The following is a 21,189-nucleotide window of genomic DNA, read 5'->3' as shown; positions in this document are numbered from 1 at the left end:
GTGTTCCACTAAAGAGAGTGTGTTTGGGGGGGAAAAATTGGAACCCTGGGGAGGTGGAGGAACATGAAACCAAGGGGCAAATTTTGAGACAAATATGAGAAAAAGGGTAACCAGTGGAGTGTGTAAATTTCAATCATATGCACAACTAGGAATTATGGTAGGGGAAGGACTCTTATCATTGCCCTATGCCTCTTGATATCTACAGGAATTGACATTTTTCTAGGATGTATAGTAGAAAAGGAAAAATCTATATGGTAAGCTTTAAAAAAGTAGTGGCAGAAACTGCCAAGAAGTGAGAACTCAGAATGGATGCACTGGAAAATCTGATTACATGAAGCATTCAGAGATAAGATAGAGATCAGATAATTACAGTGGTCATGAATCAGTAAATGAGGGTCTAGAGTAAAGAAAAAAGAGGATGGATAATAGAGAGATCCGTTCTGGAAAGGAGTACAAAAATGAATTTAAAAAAATCAAATGAACAATACTAATTGAAGGTGAGGGAAAAAAAATTACAATTCCACTAGACTGTGGGGAAAAAGGGTGTGTGTGAATTAGATAAAAACAGGAGAGAGAAAAGGAACATGTAAAAATCCCATAGGAAAAGGAATAATAAATAAAAGATAGGGATCAAGGGAATGTAATCAGTGGGAACAGAACTATCACAAAAAGGGAAAAACCCGTAACTTGAAAAAACTCCACCAGTATTAGAACAGAGACAAATGGAAAAAATATAAACCTAAATCTCACCACTTTAAATGTGATTGAATTAAACAATCCAATAAAATGAAAAAGAACAATATTGGATAAGAAAACAAAAACCTACATTCTTTTTTGAAGAGGACTAAAATAATATCACTATGCTAGAGTCATTACAATGTATCTAATTGTAGCTGATCAGACCAAGATGAGCTTGGAATGCTCTACAGGTCAGGCACAAATAATCCATGTGAACATTTGGAATATATTCTCTAACTTTGCACATCTCATGATATAGTTGTTTTTTGAGCTACTTCAATTCTGCTGTGATGAGGGCAGGCCATCCTGGGCAGTCCTGTCCTAGTGTCTCCCATGTCAGGTAATCAATTCTAAAGTTATTAAGACAGATCTTGAGTATCCTTGTATCATTTTTTTTTTTTTGACCACCATGTGATCACTTGCCCTGGGTGAGTTCTCCATAAAATAATGCAAATGTACATTTGGCATTCAAACAATGTAGCCAGCCCAACAGACCTGTGTTCTCTGCATTAGAGTGTGAATGTTTGGCATTTTAGTTAAAAAAAGAACTTTAGTGTCTTGTACCTTACTCTGAAAGGTGATCTTCCTAAAACAATTCAAAGGGCTTAATTCAGTTTCCTGGCATGAAGCATTCACAGGCATGCAATAATGATGTCAACATAATGGCTCGGTAGACCTTCAGTTTGGTATTTTTTCTCTCTCACATTTTCCTTTGGAGTCTCCCAAACACTGAGCCACCTCTGGCAAATATATGTGTCAACTTCATTATCAATGTGTACATCCCTGGAAAGTATACTGCCAAGGTAAGTGAACTTATTCATAGCATTTAAAACTTCTCCATTTGCTGTAACTGATGGTTCCACATATAGATGGTGCGGTGCTAGCTAATGGAGAATGTGTGTTTTCTTATTGTTAACTGTTAGGCCAAAATTAGCACTTGCAGCAGAAAATCAATTCATATTTTGTTGCATCTCAGCTTTGAAGGTTGTATCGAGTACAGAATTATCTATAAACAAAAGCCACGCATCAACAATCTCCACTTTAGTTTTAGTTTGTAGCCTTTTCAAGTTGAAGGATTTACCATCATTGAGTGCAGTAGCTGATCTTGATGCCATGTTTGTCTTCATTAAAGACGTTTTATCAAACATGACTGAAAATGTTAAAAAAAAAGATGAGAAATTGATATATAACTCATGAACTTTTTTGGGCAACCAAATTTTGATATAATTTTCCATAAGCCCTCAGGACTAATAGTATAAAAGGCCTTGGTCAAATTAATCTACAAATGTGGTGGGATATGCAGACCTCTGTTCCTTGGCTCCTTCTGAAGCCACAGTGGTGCTTAGGCACATGACCATCTTCCAGGCAAAGGATTATCCTATTTAGGAGTCTGGCAAGAATCTTGTCAGCAGTGACTCAGAGAGACCCACCCCACTATGATACTCATAGGACAATCTATTCCCTTTGTTTTTATAGAGATGAATGATGGAGGTGAGCCAAGAATCCTGAATTTCTTTAAGCTTCACTGTACTTTACTTTTGATGGAATTAATGGTGCCTTTTTAGAAAAGAATCATCTATCTTGCTGGTACATGCTTTGAGGTTCTCGTTTTTCCTTTAGCAGCTTCTGAATTTCCCCATCATTTTGACAATCTTGACATTTGTGAGTGTTCTGACCTAGATGAACAAAGGTAGTGCTGTATAACCAATCTCTGAAAGCTGCCCACTTCTTTTCTGCTTCACTGTTGCCAACAGAGAAACATCCTAATATGCTGACATTAATTTTTCTGATAAGTCTTTTTGCGGTGGGACTACCACTTTTGTTGAATGTGAATCTTTAGCTTAGAGAGGATAAGTCTATGATCAGTCCAGCACTTTGTATCACACATTGCCTTTAACACTCTCATATCCTGATTGTCTCTTCTCCTTACAATCATAGTGTACTAAATGCCAATGTTTGCTACGAAGGTGCATCTACAAAGTTTTATTGCCTTTGTAGACACAAGCTTGTTGACTAGATAAGTTTTGATTTCAAAATCTTCATCAGTTTCATGGCATTCCCCTTTACTGTGACCACTCCAGAAAAACATATCCAGCTCTGATTTCAGTTAGCTGGCCTTCATTTGCCAGTCTTGTTTCATTCTGGGTATTTGGATGTGATACCTGCCGAGTTCTCTTGCAACAAGAAGGACCCATTTTTTTTTTAGGTCTACTAGATTTTGTGCTATCTATAAGTGTGCGCACATTCCATGTAACCCAACATGAGAGAAATTAACTTTGGAGATGTTTTAGTAATTCCTCTATTTTTTTGCCTTTAAGTGGGATTCCTGCCTGCTGCAATAATTAAGTCAGGGTAAGCAGACAATTTTTAGGGCACCTTTTTTAGACTGTTCTTCATACTTCTACAAGATATCAAGTGAATTCTAAAAAGCAGGAGTTGAAATCATGTTATCTGGAAAAACAAAAACAAACATTCAAGAAATAAAAAGGGAATAAGGAAACTATATTATGCTGAAAGGAACCAGACAACAAACTTTTATCAATAATAAACTTATACTCTTCAAATACCTTCGCATCCTATTTACAAAGGAAACATTATCTGAAAAACAAGAAGACAATAGATAGCAACACAATAGTTACGAATAACTTCAATACTGCTTTATCAGTTTTGGATTAGTCTAACTGAAAGATTAAAAAATGAAAACCAGTTAAACTGTGGCATCTTTTAAATGGGACAGTAAAAGAATATGTATATTTCTCAGAACATGGAAGTTTTTTTTAACCAGACTATGTGAAATAAAAACAGAAGTTGATTCAGGAACAACAAACTACAGATACTCAGATGGAAACTTTACAATGAAATCTTAAATAATAAAGAGCTTAAGGAAAAATGATAGAAATAATAACTATGTAAAAGAAAAATTATGAAACATATCAAAATTTTCAGGAAGCAGTTAAAGCAATCTTGAAAGCAAAATCTGGAGACAGAATGTTTTGTGTAAGAAATAATGAAGAGACCAGTGTCATAGGATCATAGGTTGTGGAAGGAACTATAAAGCTCTGATGAAAAACTGGGTGGTCCACAACAGGGGAAATTTTTCTTGATTGAATATAAGCTTGAAAGGGTATGCCTACTCTATTGTTTCAATAACAATCTTTGTGATTTCCAACAGTAACCATGGGAAGTGTGTAGTAAAGTACCATTATCCACAATTTTTGGATGAGATGCCTAAGATTAAAAAAAGTAAGAGATTTATCCACAAACACAGCTATTAAATGTTTATTAAGTTTATTATGTTATGAACCCAGGTTTTTGATTCCAAGAGCATCCTTGCCATTAGAAAATTCTGCCTTATCTGTAAAAGTATAAAATATGAATAACTATATTCAGTGAGTTTAAAATCAAACTGAGGTAAGGAAAAAAAAACCTAACAAGCATAAAACAACACTGAAGAATTACAGAACAAAGTATATAATTAAATATTAAATCATGTACAAAATACAAATGTTGGCTTCTTCATAGAAAGCTTCAAGGATAAGGTTGGAGTCTATGTGGAGCTTGACAAATTGTCACTATTTGGATAAAGAAAAAGAAAGAAGAAGGCACTATGAGTGATAAGTACAAGACAGAAATACTAAGGAAAAAGAAAAGAGTATTAGGTAAGTATTCTGTAAGAAAGAGATTAGTGGGGAAGAAATGACAAATAAGAATGAATAAATTGGGTGTGAGCAGAATAATGAGTTTTAAAAGAAGATGCAAGGTTTTAGATTGAAAACAGTAAGAAAAAAATACTAATGAAGGTCTTTCACCAGTGGAGTAACATGGATATGGTGTTTAAAAAAAAGTGGTCTAGACAGATGTCTGGTAACATGGTAGCCTAAAAAGAACTATTTTTCCTAACTTTCTCAAATTTAATAATCCACCAAATTTTTTTTTTGCTTTCCTTTTATTTTATCTTTACAAATTAGTGCAAAAATCTAAGACAATTCCAGAAGGCCCATAATGGAAAATGTTATGCACATCTAGAGAAAGAATTATGGAGTCTGAATGAAGATTAAAGCATACAGTTTTCTTTTTTTTTCCCTTTCTTTTTTGTGGTTTTTCGTTTTTGTTGGTTATTCTTTCACCACGACTAATGTGCAAAAATGCTTAATCTTGATTGTTCATGTATAACCTATATCAGATTGCTTACTGCCTGGAGAGGGGGTAAAGGAGTGAGTAAATGGAAGAAAAATTTTGGAACTCAATATCTAAAAAAGTGAATGTTAAAATTATCTTTATGAGAAATTGGAAAAAATAAAATATTATTAAATGAAGAGAAAATATATTAAAAATTTTAAAAAATCAAAAGTTTGTGGCTGCCTTGTGTTGACCAAGTCTATTGGCACAATTTTCCAAACAGCATAAACTCATGTCATGTATATTTATCACATTTTATTAATTCTTAAAATATTTCTAACTATTTAAATATTATTATGTGCCTATAATGATGCTACTTTGATGTTACTATTGTAATTGTTTTTGACCTCCATTAACCACCATTTGAAACATAGGAACATAAAATTAAATGTTTGGGTTCTGACTGTTCCTGACTGGTCATTGTCTTTTTCTCATTTCCTTGGGCCCTCTATTCTGTTACACACATAATATTAAAATTAGGGCAATCTATGTGGCAAATTTCATTGTTGAATTATTTTAAGAAATAGCCCCTACTATCCCAATATTCAGCAACCACTATCCTGGTTAGCAACCATCCACATCAATACAAGACCTACCAACAAAAATATTCTGACTTAATGAAGGTTCAGATAATGGTTAGCATTTTTTAAAGAAATAAAATGTTTACTAACTAAAGGTATATATCTTGTTTTTTTCTTCAGATATAAAATTACTGCACATTTAATAGAACATAGTATATAGTATAAACATAACTGGTAAATTACAAAATTTGTGTGGCTTGTTTTACTATGATCTCTGGGGCATACTTATAGTAAGTGCCTTCTTCTTCTTGCTATGTATGTCCATTCTTATATATTGTGTTTGCTTTAACTTTAGAATTAAAAAAAAAATTAAACTATATACATCTAGAGCTAGATTTATATAACTCTCATATTTGTTGACGTAAAGTCTGTATAAAGGGAAATTATAAGAGATTTTGAAGGAAAAATTGAGATAATGGATAACTGTCTAAATATGGAGACACAAATTTTTATAATAATAGAATTTTAAGTCTATGAAGCACTTTAACAATCACAATATAGTCCTACCAAAAAAAATGAGAGGAAATAAACATCAAGGGAGGCTAATAGAGGTTCTTCCAACAGAAGCAAAGCTTTTAGTGATGAAGACAAATTGTCTTTCTTTCAATATTTGTATAGCATTTCTCATGATTTAATAGTTTATTATATTTTTATTATGTTCTATTAATAACATATTATATTATTTTGTTATATTATTCATTAATCTTTCATGTATGTTGATTTGAAGATAAATTAGATTTCCTGAAGAGCAGCCTTCTCATTCCCATACCCTTTGAGGAAAGAGGATGTGTCCTGTAGGAGGAGCAACTCGTACCTCTCTCTTGGCTACTAGATGAGTTCTATGGAGTATATTGTATATGTTTCTGAAAAAGGCAAGTTAACTAAAGAATGAGAGTAATCTTTACTATTTATGGATTCAGTTTAAAAATCCTTTGTATTTTCAGTTGGTTTGAATTCTAATTCAAATAAAACCTGTCAATATATTGTTATCTTACCCTAAGTCTCTTTTTTATGCTAAAATAGGCATATTTCCTCAACTGATACATGGCATACACTGGGAGAAAATATGCTTTAACAGAATCCATTTGCAAATAATATACTGATTATAAACAAAATATGTATTTTCTATAACCCTTTAACTAAGAACTATTATATCTGGAACTACTTTGCTAGCTATTAAATTTGAAAGTTTAATGTACTTCATGGTCATTGAAAGTCATTTTCTTGAGTTTTCTCTTTCCCTAGTTATTAATTTGTATGTGTCCCATAAGTATTTCTGGGGTTCAATGAATAATAATAGCATGAATTTATATAGCATTTATCATATGCCTAGCATGGTAGCTGACTTTGCATTATGCTGCACAATTAGGACAAAATTCTTGGATATGAACAAATTAAATATTGTCATGTCATGTTAGACTATTAAGTCAAGAAATTGGAATTTAACAGAAGTATACTTACTTTCAAAAATCAACTGCACAAATATAGGATGATGAAAGTTCACTTTGTCAACAATTTGTATGAAAAAAATTTGGAGGTATTTAAGCAGAGATTGTATAGGCATCTCTAATAATTATATTAAAATATATTTGAGGTTGATTCTAATTAATTTATTCAGTAAAAATTTAATTAATTATTTGGTATATTTACCTGGTACTATGACATACTATATACTACTTATACTATTTTAAGTACCTACTATATGAAGTCCGGGAGAGATAAGAAACTTTAGACACTCTCTGATGGTCATGGTTTATATATACTCTAAGAGTTCTTATTCGTAAGTTTTTTTTGGGGGTGGAGGGTCAGATTCTTTTGGTAGTTTGGTGAAGTCTGTAGATACTTTCAAAGAGTAATATTATTTTCCAAAAAGTTGTAACTGAAATACTAAATTTCAGTTACAGTTTAATGAAAATACAGATATAAAATTTTTCTTATCCTGCGTTCATGGACCCCTTGAAATCTGTCCAGAAACTACAAGTTAAGATCTAAGACACAGATAATGCCAATAAACGTTAAAAGCATAGTAGAGAATTAAAAAAAAAAAAAAAAAAAAGGTGAAACTCTAGGGATAAGTAAAGTTGTTATTGATAGGATTAGCAAATAAGTCTCATAGGTAGAATTTGAGTGTTTTTTAAAAGATGGGCAGGAAATTAATAGACAAAGAGAAGAGAGGTCAATTTTAGACAGGAAATTGTGTAAACCAAGGCAGAGAGGAGCAAAGTCACATAATGTTCTCTGGGAGTAGTACTCAGTCTGACTGATTTTTAAGATGCCTTCCAATTTTAATTTCTATGATCCTATTACACGTTTTTTAATTCAGACTTTCCTTTCTTCTAATTGCTCTGAATCATCATGATTTTGTTATTGAAACATACAAAGTAAATCAAGGTTAAAAACTTAAATAAAGTAGTATCATGGTCTAAGTCTTCAGTTATTTATATCATAAAAATCATATTCCCTGGCACATAAGACTTTAGTTGAAATCAAGTTAACTACAAATATTCTGGTTATTTGAAATATGAGAAATTTTTTTAAAGGTATTTGACAATCTTTCTCTCCATCAACACAAGTACTCAGTTTCAGGCCCTTTCCCTCTCCTAGATTACTGAAAGAGTTTCCTAACTGGTCTCATCATTTGTCTCTCTAATCTAATCTTTCCCTTCTCTCAGTTCATTCTGACAGATGTAAGATTTCTGAAGCACAAATCTAACCATCTATCTCCTGTTTAGAAAGCTTTCATGGCTCCCCTTTGCTTCTAAGAGAAAATTAAAAAAACAAACAAACAAACAAAACTCCTCTATTTGACATTGAAAGCCCTTCAGAATCAGGTTCCAGTCTATCTCTTCAGGTTGTTTACACATTCCTCTCCCTCACACACTGTATATTCTAGACAAATTGGTCTGAAAAAGGCAAGTTAACTAAAGAATGAGAGTAATCTTTACTATTTATGGATTCAGTTTAAAAATCCTTTGTATTTTCAGTTGGTTTGAATTCTGATTCAAATAAAACCTGTCAATATATTGTTATCTGACCCTAAATCTCTTTTTTATGCTAAAATAGGTATATTTTCTCAAATTATACATGGCACATAATCTTGCACATAATCTCTCTCCTACAACTCCAGCTTTCTTCAAGACTCAGTTTATTCTTACAACAGTGATTTTCTAATGTCTTTGGTAGTAAGTTGTACTTATTTATGAAAATGCATATGCTCTAGTAGAATATAAACTCCCTGAGGTTAGATACTATCTTACTTTTGTATTTGTAAATCCATTCTTCAGCACAGTGCCTAAGTTCACTCATTGTGGGCATTTAATAAAACTTATTAAGAATATTATTGTCACAAAAGTAATTTATTAAGAAAATGCACTTTTAAAATACATATTTTCCATGAAAAAAATTTCATTTTGTGTTTAACAAAAAATTGGCACTACTTTTTATTGAATAAAACATTATTTATATCAAGAATGATGATATTGACAAAGTAGAGTTTCTCTAATATTATGTAAGAGTACCACAACAATATTTCCAATGCCGAGGAAGTGACCTTAAGACTATCCCAGTATAAATGCTGGTGGGTTCTACCAGGCTAGATAGGCTTTGAGTATATTCTCAGCAATAATTCCCTACCTTATAAGGACCAACACAGATAAGTAAAAAGAGGCTTACCCCAAAGAGGTAGGCCACTAGATGATTAATTCTTTAGTTATGGCAACCTGTGAGATGAGGAAAAATACAAAATGGTGCTCAGTATTGTGTGATTCAATGAAAGCATAAAAAGGCGGGGGGAGGGGAGGATCTTGAGACTATTTTTCCATTAGAATCATTTCCAGTAAACTGATTTAGCCATGGCCATGGCCGAGATCCTCTTTTTTTGGTCCCTTTCTGAAAATATCTTTCTGAAAACTTCTATATTCTAAACTTTTATTATCACGTTTATTTAATTCTATTCCTCCAAAAATACTTTGTTACAAAAGAAATGGTTAACTCAATTAGGCACAATTGGGAACCTGCCAAATATAAAATACAAGTGCTTCGGCTACCTTTTTGAGATGCTGGGAAGTAAAGGCATCTGTGATATCTGTGTAAGTGCAGATTACTTGTCAGTTAGCAACAAAAATAATGGAGAGCCTAGGGAATGGGATTTTGGTTTTATCTTTTTCTCCTTCTTCATATTCTCCCAGGTTCCTGTCCCTTAAATGGTCTGCGTTAGACCTTGAGTCTTCCTTTTTCTGAGTTAAAACTGACTATAATAAGTTGCTGTATAAGTTACAGATTCTTTTGTGAAACTTATAGCTGCTATTAAGGACTGGGAAAGTCCTTTGGGATTGATTGATAGTTGCAGAATCATGGAAAAAGAAAAGAGTGCTAAGACTCAAACAGATTCTATATCATCTATAGGCATTACTTTAATTGTGCAGCAAATGAAGCACAGCAATCTTGACATTTTCATTATAAATGAAACTATAAGACTAAGAAGTTAAAAGGAAGTCTGAATGAAAGTTTTCTTTTTCCTTAGAAAAGCATAAATAAGACATTGAGTTGGTTTTATTATAAGTACAAAGGGAATAAGAAACATAATTTCCTGGGACAATTGCTCATCTCATACTGCTGTGCTTACAACTGGCATTTAAAAAAAGAACACCATGTAGATAATTGTATGTTTCTGGGACTTTGTTGCAGAGAGTTGAGATTGATAAAGAAGTTTTACTGCAGAACTCTCAAGTCTCTCCCAGTAAAATCAATATATATTTCAATATTTTGTACTGCATTAAATGCAAAGTATTGCAATTAACACAAAAGTTCATCATAGGGAAAGAAAGTTAAAAAAATGTTAGAAAACATGGCTGCGGAATAAGAAATGAAAGAATCCTAAGAGGCTTATAGACTATGTAGGTACTTCATGTGGAATATATGTAGAATATATTCTTTAAAATGAAGAGTCTGGGTCAGTGACATGAGGGATACTGAATAATATCATGAAAAATGAAACAAATAATTTGACAGGACATGACTGATTACAAAACAGTAACCATGCAAATCAACTAATAATAAACTATAATAAAAATAATAAGTTCTGAATCAGTTGTCTGGTGTACAATGATATTGGCAAGCAAAAGAAAAATCAACACTAAATTAGAACAAAACCAAAAAGATAGAGGATGCAATAAACTAGTACCAAAATGACTTATTTAAATCACCTACCAATGCTGAAAAATTGGAAAAATGTATTTTAAGAAAATCCAGATTGAATAAAAGGTCTCAATTCATTAGAGAAAACTAACAAATGTGTATTAGTCATAAGAATAAGGACACTAAAAAAAACTCTAGTAAAAAAAACCCTTTATGATTTCTGGGTCTTATAGAAAGCTTACTAAAAGACTCAATGGAGTCAGATCATCCCAAAAGCATTTAAGGAAAAAATTGAAAAGACAAAAAATAAATGAAAAATAAAAATGATCTGTTAATACTTCTAGATTAAACTATTTTTTTCCTGCAAGGGCAGAGGATTTGCCATATTAGGACTCTATCATGGTTGGGATGTACTACAGGAGGAAAAAAATGACATAAAACAAATATGGGAAAAGAAGCTGGATTATGCCAAGCATGATTAGATGTATATGCTGGAGAAGTCAATGCTGGAGCATTGAGAAATTAATTCTCAAAGTATCTGAAAAAGGGAAAGATTTGGGAAAAAAAACACAGACATCATTATTATTATTATCAGAAAACATGATCAAGAAAATATTAGCAACAAATAACTTAAATAACTATTTTTCAATTGCTATAAAATCTATTAAAAATACCCTACATATGTAATGAGAGAAAACTTGATCAAGATTTATAAAGGGAATAGGAAGGCTTTTCCAAATGATATTCTATAGCAGACCACAAACTTTTAAAGTCGCAGAATTGACTGAAAGATACAGGGAATATAAGTCGCTATGTTTATTGTTTATTGATTTCAAAGAAGCATCTTATGTGAAAGAGAAAGTCAAAATCATACAAGAATCTCTGAAAGATGCATGAAAAGATAATTGTTCAATGAACCTCTCATATAAATTGAGGAAAAGTAGAGGAGAACAAATATTTAAAGGATGACTAGGAAACAATTAAGAAGTCAGGAAGACAGATTACTTAAAAATGATACGATTTTCTGAATATACCTGTTTGCAGTGGTTGTAGTGATGATCACAAATTTCACAACAATATACATTATATTAAATGAGATTTATAATCATTCAAAAAATTTTTTTGGCCTAATTACTCATAAAGGGAAAACCAAGAAGATGAAGAATGCATATTATTTAAATTAATGACAAATAGTTGGATGGATCAACATATATATAAAGATGGTCCATCAGTCAGTATCATAAACAGACACTTTGGATGAAAATGAACTAGGCCCAGACTTAATTAGTAGGGAACAAAGGGGCGAAATGAATTTGAGAAATATCCAATGCCTTTAGTGAAACAAAGGCCCATTTTAAAAAAAATAGTATTTTATTTTTCTAAATACATGCAAAGGCAGTTTTCAATAGTCATCTTTGCAAAATCTTGCGAACCAAATTTTTCTCCCTCTCCTCCCCCTCCCCAAGACAGCAAGCAATATGATATAAATTAACCATGTGATTCTTCTAAACATGTTTCCATATTTGTCATGTTGTACAACAACAAAAAAATCAGAACAAAAGGAAAAAAAAAGCAACCTCCCCCCAATAAAACCAACTAACCAACCAACAACAACACAAACAAGGAGAAAATGCTATGCTTTGATCCACATTCACGAACTTCATAGTTTTCTCTCTAGATATGGATGGCACTTTCTATCATGAATCTATTAGAATAAAAAGATCCATTTTAAACATAATTACTTTTCTTGTAAAGCTAAAACAATCTTTTTATTTATAAATCAGACTAGAAAACTAAAAGAAATTGTAGCTAAATAGAAGTTGTAAATTACAAGAGGGAAAAATGAGAGATGCATGATTGAGTCTGCTTAGGCTACAGCATATTATTGATAATGATCTATGTTTGAGAAATAGTCTAAACATATTAGAAAAGAAATATATAATTAGTCACTAAGTGCTTACCTACTACCTGCTAGGCTCTGTGCTTAGCAGTGAGGAGTAAAAGTAAAAAGAAAAAAGCCCTTAAGCAGTTCACAGTCTAATGGGATAGACACATGCTAGCAACAAGCTAACTACAAATAAGGCATATATAGTATATAACGGATGTAGTCTCATAGGGAACATTAGTACTAAGGAGGAAGGGAAAGACTTCTTGTGAAAGGTGGGGTTTGAGCTCAAACTTGAAGCAAGCCAGAAGATAAAAATGAGGATGAAGAGAATTCCATATATGGGGGCAGCCAATGAAAATTCCTGAAATCAGGAGAAATACTATTGTAATTGAGGAATAACAAAGGATGTCAGAGTCCCTGGATCACAGAGTACTCGAAGTTAGTAAAGTGTGAGAAGAACATAAAGGTAGAAGAGGTATAGGATATGAAGTTGTTGGGATTTTAAAAAAGTTTTTATTGATGGCTTTTGTTTTATGTATCATCATGGTGGTTTTCTCTATTATTTCTCCTCCAACTCTTCCCAGAATGTCATCCAAAATAACAAATAATATTTTTTAAGACAAAGGAAGAGGAAAAAATGAACAAAATCTACTAATACACTCAAAAAGTTTTAAAACATTTGCAATATGCAACACTTGTGGACCACTCATCTCTGCAAAGAATGAAAGCACGCTTTCACATCTCCTCTTAGTTTTTTTCTTTATAATTCTACAATTTACTTTTGATTTTTTAAAATATGTGGTTACTTTTTCCAAGTACATTGTTGGAATTATTGTATATATTGTTTTCTTAGCTTCTGCCTACTTTATTTTCATCAGTTCATATAGTTCTTTCTATGCTTCTCTGTATTTATTACACATATTTTTTACAGCCCAGGAACTTAGCCATTCCCAGTTGATGGACACCTATTCTGTTACAATTGTTTGCTATTATAAATGTGCTATAAATATTTTAGTGTATGTGGAATTTTCTTGTGTATAAGGTCAGGAATTAATTTTCTGGGTCAAAGAGTATTGTTTTATTTGCTTAATTCTAAATGGCTTTCCAAAATGGTCTTTACTAATTTAGAGATTCAACAACAATATATCAGTATGCCTATCTTTCCACAGAACTTCCAATACTGATTACCATCATTTTTTGTCACCTTTGCCAATTTGCAAGATGTGTCTTATTTTGATTTACACTTCTTGTTTGCTATTTGGTGCGTTTTAATGTGGTTGTTGATACTTGATAATTCTTTTTAGAATTCTTTGTTTATACCTTTAATCACTTTTATCTACTACAGAATAGCTATTAGTCATATATGTAAGTTAAGTGTTTATATATCTTAGGACATCAAACCCTTATTAAAGAGTCTGAATGTCTATGAGAATACATTGCTGGGGACAAGTCAAGGTAGAATCTAGAGAGGTGGCAACAGTGGCTTGTTATTAAAATCTATCTTGAGTAGCTATTGGTTTTCTTTGGGGGTGGGAGGAGAGATGGAAAAATTTTTTTTTTAAAACATACTGAAGGCAGCTAGGTGGAGCAGTGAAAAGAATACCAGCCCTGCAATCAGGAGAATTTGAGTTCACATCCAGTCTCAAACACTCAACAGTTAATTAGCAAAGCCACTTAACCCTGATTGCCTTGCTTAAAAAAAAAAAAAAGAAAAAAAGAAAAGAAAAAGAAAAAGAAAAACATATTGGTATAGAGGCTGAAAAGACTTAAGATTAGACTAAAGGGTTGGGCACAATATAGGGAATTGAGGTAGCTCAGTAAATCAGAGTTTTGAACCTGGAATCAGGAAGCCCTGAGTTCAAATCCGGTTTTAAATATTTACAGTTTAAATTATTACTTGTGTGAACCTAGGCTAGTCACTTAACCTCTATTTTTCTTAATCTAATGAAAAAGTGGCTCCATTCCAATACCTTTGCTAAAAAACTTCATATGAAGAACTGGACATGACTAAACAACTGAACAACAATATAACATATGATGCTCTAGGAAAGGTCAATTTTTAATAGGACTTTATAAAAGGCTTTTATTGCCAGAAAATTCAGTTCTCAATGCTTAATAAGGATTGATTGTGTGATACATTATGGCATATTAGTCATGCTAGTTCAAGTATCATTCCTAACACTTTACTAAGTTTAGAAACTATATGGGGAAATCTTTCCATGCAAAGATAAGCTGAGCTATAAATTATTTTTTTTGAAGGGATAATATCTTATTTAATTATTAAAATTATATTATAGCTTTTAATTTACAAGATATATGCATGGGTATTTTTTCAGCATGGACAATTGCAAAACCTTTTGTTCCAACTTTTCCCCTTTCCTCCCACCCCTTCCCTCAGATGGCAGGTTGACCAATACATATTAAATATGTTGAAGTATAATTAAATACAATATATGTATACATGTCCAAACAGTTATTTTGCTGTACAAAAAGGATCAGACTTTGAAATAGTGTACAATTGAGCTATAAATTCTTAAATGCATGTGGATGAAATGAAAACACAGGCCTTGAGATTCAAGAGGGCAGGAACTGTTATTCGTTTTAATCTTGTTTTTCCCAGTACTCATCACTGTGCCTTATATAAAAGAGGTACTTAAGAAACATTTATTGGATTGAATAAAGAATTGATTCAAAGAACTGTAACTTCTTCACAAGAAATGGACTCTATTTCAACCAGAAAAGAAACTACTGGCTGGCATTAAGAAAGAGGAACAGAAATGAATGTGGAAGAGAATAAGATTCATCCTGATAAAAGTTGCATTCAAGGGAAATTTAATACTTTATCTTCTTTATCAGAAAATTGACAAGTATAAAACACCAGAAAGGCAAAGCCAAAATACATTTTTCTATACAAATACTTTGATATAAAACAGAAGGATATCATCAGACAGGTTTCTACCCTCTAAAAGTCTTTATAAGCAAAGAGATAGATGTAACAGAAAGAGGAATAGTAAAATATATAGGATATTCTAGGTTGAATTAACTAAATAGCATTCCCCAAACTTTTCAAGTAACTCAAGATTGAAAATGGATTTTTGATCAAAATGTATGACCTGTCATTGTGAAGAATGACTGAAGGCTTCCACAAGAGATTCTGCAAGTCTTATTTAAATTAACAGTAAGATGATGCAAAACAATAATGCATGGGATCATTGGTCCATTAAACAATTATCAAAATCATTAAAGTTATGTAAATGCTTATGGTATAAAGACAGATTAAAATAATTATTATTCTGAAAATGAATCACAAAAGTCATTAAGTGTAAAAAGATGAAAGTTATAGATGATATGACTGAAGCTTAAGATTTAACAATTAACTGAAATGTTCATTAATCAAATTTCAGAATTAAAAAAAAGGAATTTACCTCTGATGCTAAAAAGAAGAAGTTTTGGGATTTAAAAAAATATTTTTTTTGGTATAGCAGAGAATATATTTATATAACTCATTACTTCAAACAGGTGACAAGATCTAGGAATATAAATAGGCTCAAGAAATTTGTAAGCACATTAAAAATCTGTAAAAGGTTAAGGAAAACTAGTGATATTGGTTTTTATTCATGATCAGAATGAAGAATAAACTATTGCTGAAGAAAAACTTAGTGCTGCTCCTTTTTTCCACTGCTTAGGGATAAAAAATAGATGCATTTAGAAAAAGGAATATTCAAAAATCACCCAAGGTATCAACCTACAATGCCTAGTCCTGGCCCTAGTTGTGGCTACAATATATGTAAAAATTTTAAGAAAGAAAATCTCAATGACTCATAATAATTTGCTAAATGCAAAAGATATAACTCCTATAAAGAACAAGATTTTTTTGATTCCTCAAATTCTTAAAAAAAAAAATAGGCTAGATAAATTAATTGAAAACTATAGACTGTTTAGAAATATAGTCAATGACAATTTTACTGAACTCTATTTAATTGCTTTTGGAAATGCTACTATTTTATCTGGGTTGCCATGGAAAACTTACTTTCTGCAGTCTGTATTATTATTTCATCAAGTTCTTTTTCTAGTTTCTCATAATTCTCTAGTTTTGCCTGATGATCAGCATTTTGCGCTTGAAGTTCAGAAATGCGTTTCTCAGAAGAGGCTTGAAGACCATAAAATTCTTTAGTTAAAACCTAGTGATTGAGATAAGTAGAAATAAAAAAGATATAATAAAAACAATTGGTTGGCATTTAGATAATTTTAAATATGATACAAAATAGATTTTCTTTTATGTGTAGAGTTTAAAAAGAAATGACTAATTGTTATAATTTAATATTAGAGAAAACACAAAGAATGTTTTTACATTTTTATAATTTAAGGTAATTCAAATATCACTTGAAGTATCTCATAACACTGAATAAAAATGAATTTACTATTTGGAAATGATTTGGTGGTTAGGAATAGTATTGTATTATTTAAATTCTAAAAGCACAGTAATATCTTACTTACCTTTGGATTGTTTATTTCAATTATATAGAACCAGTTAAGAACTAAAATTCAAAAAGTAGGACTTAAAAAAAAAAGAATTCTGGAATAGCCAAAACAACGTTAAAATGTTTATGCATAAAATTCATGTAATATTACCTACAGAAGGATCTCTTAAATCCTTACTTTGTCCTCATTTACTCTTTAGACCCAATTTTCATAACTTTGATTACTATTTTCCTGGCTCACAGCAGTTGTACACAGCAAATTAAAAGGGTTGCTAAAGGCAGGCACACTGATAACCCAAAGAAGTGAGTGCTGCTAGCCTAAAAGGCAAGAAAAAGGCATAAAATGCTAAAACCCAGGCATCTGAAATTAAAAAAACAAGAACACTGAAATCTGGGTTATCTTGATAGGAACCAATAGTCCTTAATACTCTAATAGAAAGCTCCCTATCATTATATTTTTAGAATAATGTAAATACTTAAATATCCTAAAGTCTAGGGACGCTCAAAAATGTGGACTCATGTGGATTAGGTCTGTCTTCTGTGACTGAACCCAAAAGGTTCCTTTCCTCCCTTTCGTTTATTGTGCCCCAATCCAAAGCTTACTTATGGAAAATCACCAAATATTCTGGAATCTAGGTTGCTACAAAGGTGAGCCTAAGAACTAATATTTATATAAAATTTTTAAGGTTTGCAAATTTTTTTTTTTTTTTTTTTTTGTAAAAAAAACACCTAATTTTATCTGGACAATTCTGAAAATAGGTGATATTATCACCATTTTACAGAAGATAATACTGAGACAGATTAAGTGACTTGCCTAGAATCACAAACTAGTAAGTATCTGACAATGAATTTGATTTCAGGTTATCCTGACTCCAGATCTAGTGCTCTATTCATTGTACCACCTGGCTGCCTAAAAGGACTCTTATATAAGCAATCAAGGTAATAAATGTATACCTACAGAAATTGTTGAAAACTTAACAGATTCAAAGGAATTCATCAGCAAATACATAAAATGTGTAGAAGGCATTGGAGTCACATGAATACAATGGGAAACATGAAAAATGTATTTGGCACTCAAGTGATTCACAAAAACTCATAACAGACACAGAAAACACATAAATGATTCACAATAGTTCCCTTTGGAAGGAACTGAAACTTGGGGTTAATAAAGTGACAATATTCTGACAATATAGTGAGAACTATATTATGTACACATAATGGCCCTTATGATTTAGACTCCTACCCCCTAGAAAGCAAACATATTCTGCAGCTGTTGAAAGGGCAATGCCCTTCCTATCAGACTTCCATTGTTATATGAGGTATTTAGAATCAGAACTCTGCTCCTGTGTCTGCTAGAGAAACTCTGTGAACAATTTTCTGAGGCACACTACTCAGGAAAATTTCTAGAACAGTGCTATAAAACTTAAATAGAAATAGGCAACTAAAATCATATTGATTTACAAAACCACAGATTAACTATCTAGATTTTATTTTATTTTTATTTATTTTGTTAAATAGCTTCAAATACATTTTAATCTAGTTCCAGTTGTACTTGGGAAAGCTGAGACTTGGACAAGTTTGACAACTCTTGTTTTTGAATATTTGATTCCCAAACTTTCAAACTTAAGATCTTAATACAAGATCAGTATTGCCAATAAATTCTCCTCTGAGACTATATTCTGGAATTGTGATGTCTAACATACCACTTTTTTCTAGCTAGCTATAAGTCTATATCCTGGTACCATAATACTGAGGAAATAAAAATTCCCCTTTGTCTACGTAGAGTGTTGAAGTTCAGAAACACTGTCCATGAACACCTTTTTTGGTCCACATGCAAAATATACTCTTACTTCTTCCATATGCTTCTGCAAGAACTGTATCATAGCTGGTTGCTGCAATCTTTTTCAACAAAGAAAGTTCACTATCAGGAATTCTTCTCTTATGCCAAATAAATTATAGGTGAACACAGATAACTTGATATGCTTGTTCTTCAAAGCAATAATTTTTAGTTCCTGTGCAGAGACTATACAGAACATAAGTCTTCTCTGTTATTTAAACAAGAAAAAGGTGAAAAAGACAAAAAGTTTGAGTATAATGTTTTATAAGCAATCATAGAGGATTGGTTACCAGACAAAGACCACATCACCTTAATTTTAGTCACTGCAAACCTACCAGGATCCCAATCATTACAAAATTGTCAAGGGTTGCCTTTATCCTCTTAACAGAGAACCAATCAGCTTATGTCCGTACTTTAGAGTGTCAAATTGATAGAGTGGGAACTCAAATAGTCCTCTTTATACTCACCATCAATAATTACTGAATTACCATGAAAAAAATTAAAATATGCTTAGAATACTTTTATTTCAAAAAATAGGGAAGAACATGATGATTTCTAGAGTTATTTTCATTCCAAAAGCTCTGCCCTCCCCAAAATAAAAATAGATGAACTTAAAGGAGTAAACTCCAACTGTCTAGAAAATCTATGTATTATTTTGTTTCTCAGTTAAAGAAGAGATATTACTAAATATATTTAAAAATAAAGATCATCTAAAATTATTTTAGATTGAATATAACTGAAATGAATTCTTTATAACAAATTTAAAATGAAATTATGTTTGTCCCCATGGATGTTCCAAAGTAACAAGGGTTACTGTTTTAGTTATATTCAATTCTCAATATCCTATACAAAAAAGGTTTAAATGCAGATCCAAGTATTCTCTCTCATGAAAATACTTGATTTTATGATTTCTACAACATAGACTGTAAGGGGAGAAATCAGTGCTGAATCTTCTCTAAATTTTAAATCTTGCCATCAAGTAGCAATTACTTTTTTATTATTTGACCTGGTATGCCTCAATAACTACACTACAAAATGTGTATATGTATGTATGGACCAGCAAGGTAACAAAATGGATAGGCATAGATTCAGAAAGACTCACCTTTGTGAGTTCAAATCTGGCCTTAGGCACTTAATGTGTGGCCCTGGACAAGTCACTTTAACCCTATTTGCCTCATTTTCTTCGCTTGTGAAATGAGGTAAAGAATAAAATGGTAAATCACTCTTGTATCTTTGCCAAGAAAATCCCATATGGGGTCAAGAAGAGTTGGATATGATTAAAAAAAGAGAACATCATCAAAGAGAATCCCTACACTCCATACTATAGAATAAGCATTTGAATGGACAAAAAAAGAGCTTACTTATAGTTATAGAAACAGATACAATTAAGATAAAGACATGCATACCTTGAATAAATTCTACAAATATAAAAATAAGTTGGGTCTTCTAGAGATGGTAAAGTTCAGGCCTGGAAATATCTTTCCAGTCTGGGTGAGATAGAAAATCCTCATCCTCAAAAAAGAAATAAATTTTTAAAAATTTGATCAACTATCTTCTAATATTTAATTTTGGGTCCAGTTTATTGTCTTTGAAGCATATCTATCCTACTTTATGTTATAATCTGGGTATTTGTATAAAAAGATTTTTAAAAATAATCAGTAGAAAACAGAAATTACCTGAATTTTAAAAAAAATGTAAAAAGCTATTATAAATAATTTCATAGAATTTCAAATTGTTTTGTGGTATGCAAAATTTTTTTACACTGGATGACTATTCTTAGAAGTCACATTCCCTATTTTTATAACAAGTAGGATGGTTTCAGAAAAACTTATATGAATTGATTTAGAGTTAAGTGAGCAGAGCCAGAAGAACATTATACACAGTAACAGCAACATTATGAGGATGATCAGCTGTTAAAGACTTAGCTTCTCTGACCAAGACAATGATTCAAGACAATTCCAAAGGATTCATGATGAAAAATATTATTTATTTAAAGAGAAAAAACCAATAAACTCTTGAGTGCAGACAAGCATATTTTTTAACCTCTCTCTCTCTCTCTCTCTGTTTTCTTTTACAACATGGCTATTAGGGAAATATATTTCGTGCAATTTCACATGTATAATTGATATAATACTGTTTGCCTTCTCAAGGAAAGGGATGGGAGAGAGAGAATTTGAAACTTAAAATGAAAAAAAAAATGCTAAAAGGATTTTTTAAAACATGTAACTGGGAAATATTTAATGAAATAAAAACATACTTAAAAAAATCACATTATTGTTTGGAAAAAATTGGAAGATAAAATAATTTCTGTTCTGTAATGAATTAGCAGATGAATATTTGTCCTTTGAA

At 31.6% G+C, this 21,189-nt stretch overlaps 1 protein-coding gene across 3 annotated transcripts in view; it reads right to left on the bottom strand.

Moving 5' to 3' along the window:
* The window catches only part of PIBF1 (progesterone immunomodulatory binding factor 1), a 271,889-nt gene that overhangs the window by 127,469 nt on the left and 123,231 nt on the right, over positions 1–21,189 (bottom strand). For all 3 annotated transcript variants that reach the window (XM_031958466.1, XM_031958465.1, XM_031958464.1), the window contains exon 12: positions 16,553–16,703. In XM_031958466.1, coding sequence (XP_031814326.1) covers positions 16,553–16,703 — 151 coding nt within the window. The remainder of the gene's footprint in view (positions 1–16,552; positions 16,704–21,189) is intronic.

The sequence above is a fragment of the Sarcophilus harrisii genome, chromosome 3 (assembly GCF_902635505.1).
Source record: "Sarcophilus harrisii chromosome 3, mSarHar1.11, whole genome shotgun sequence".
Lineage (NCBI taxonomy): Eukaryota > Metazoa > Chordata > Mammalia > Dasyuromorphia > Dasyuridae > Sarcophilus > Sarcophilus harrisii.
This window is presented reverse-complemented; position numbering and strand designations above follow the sequence as displayed.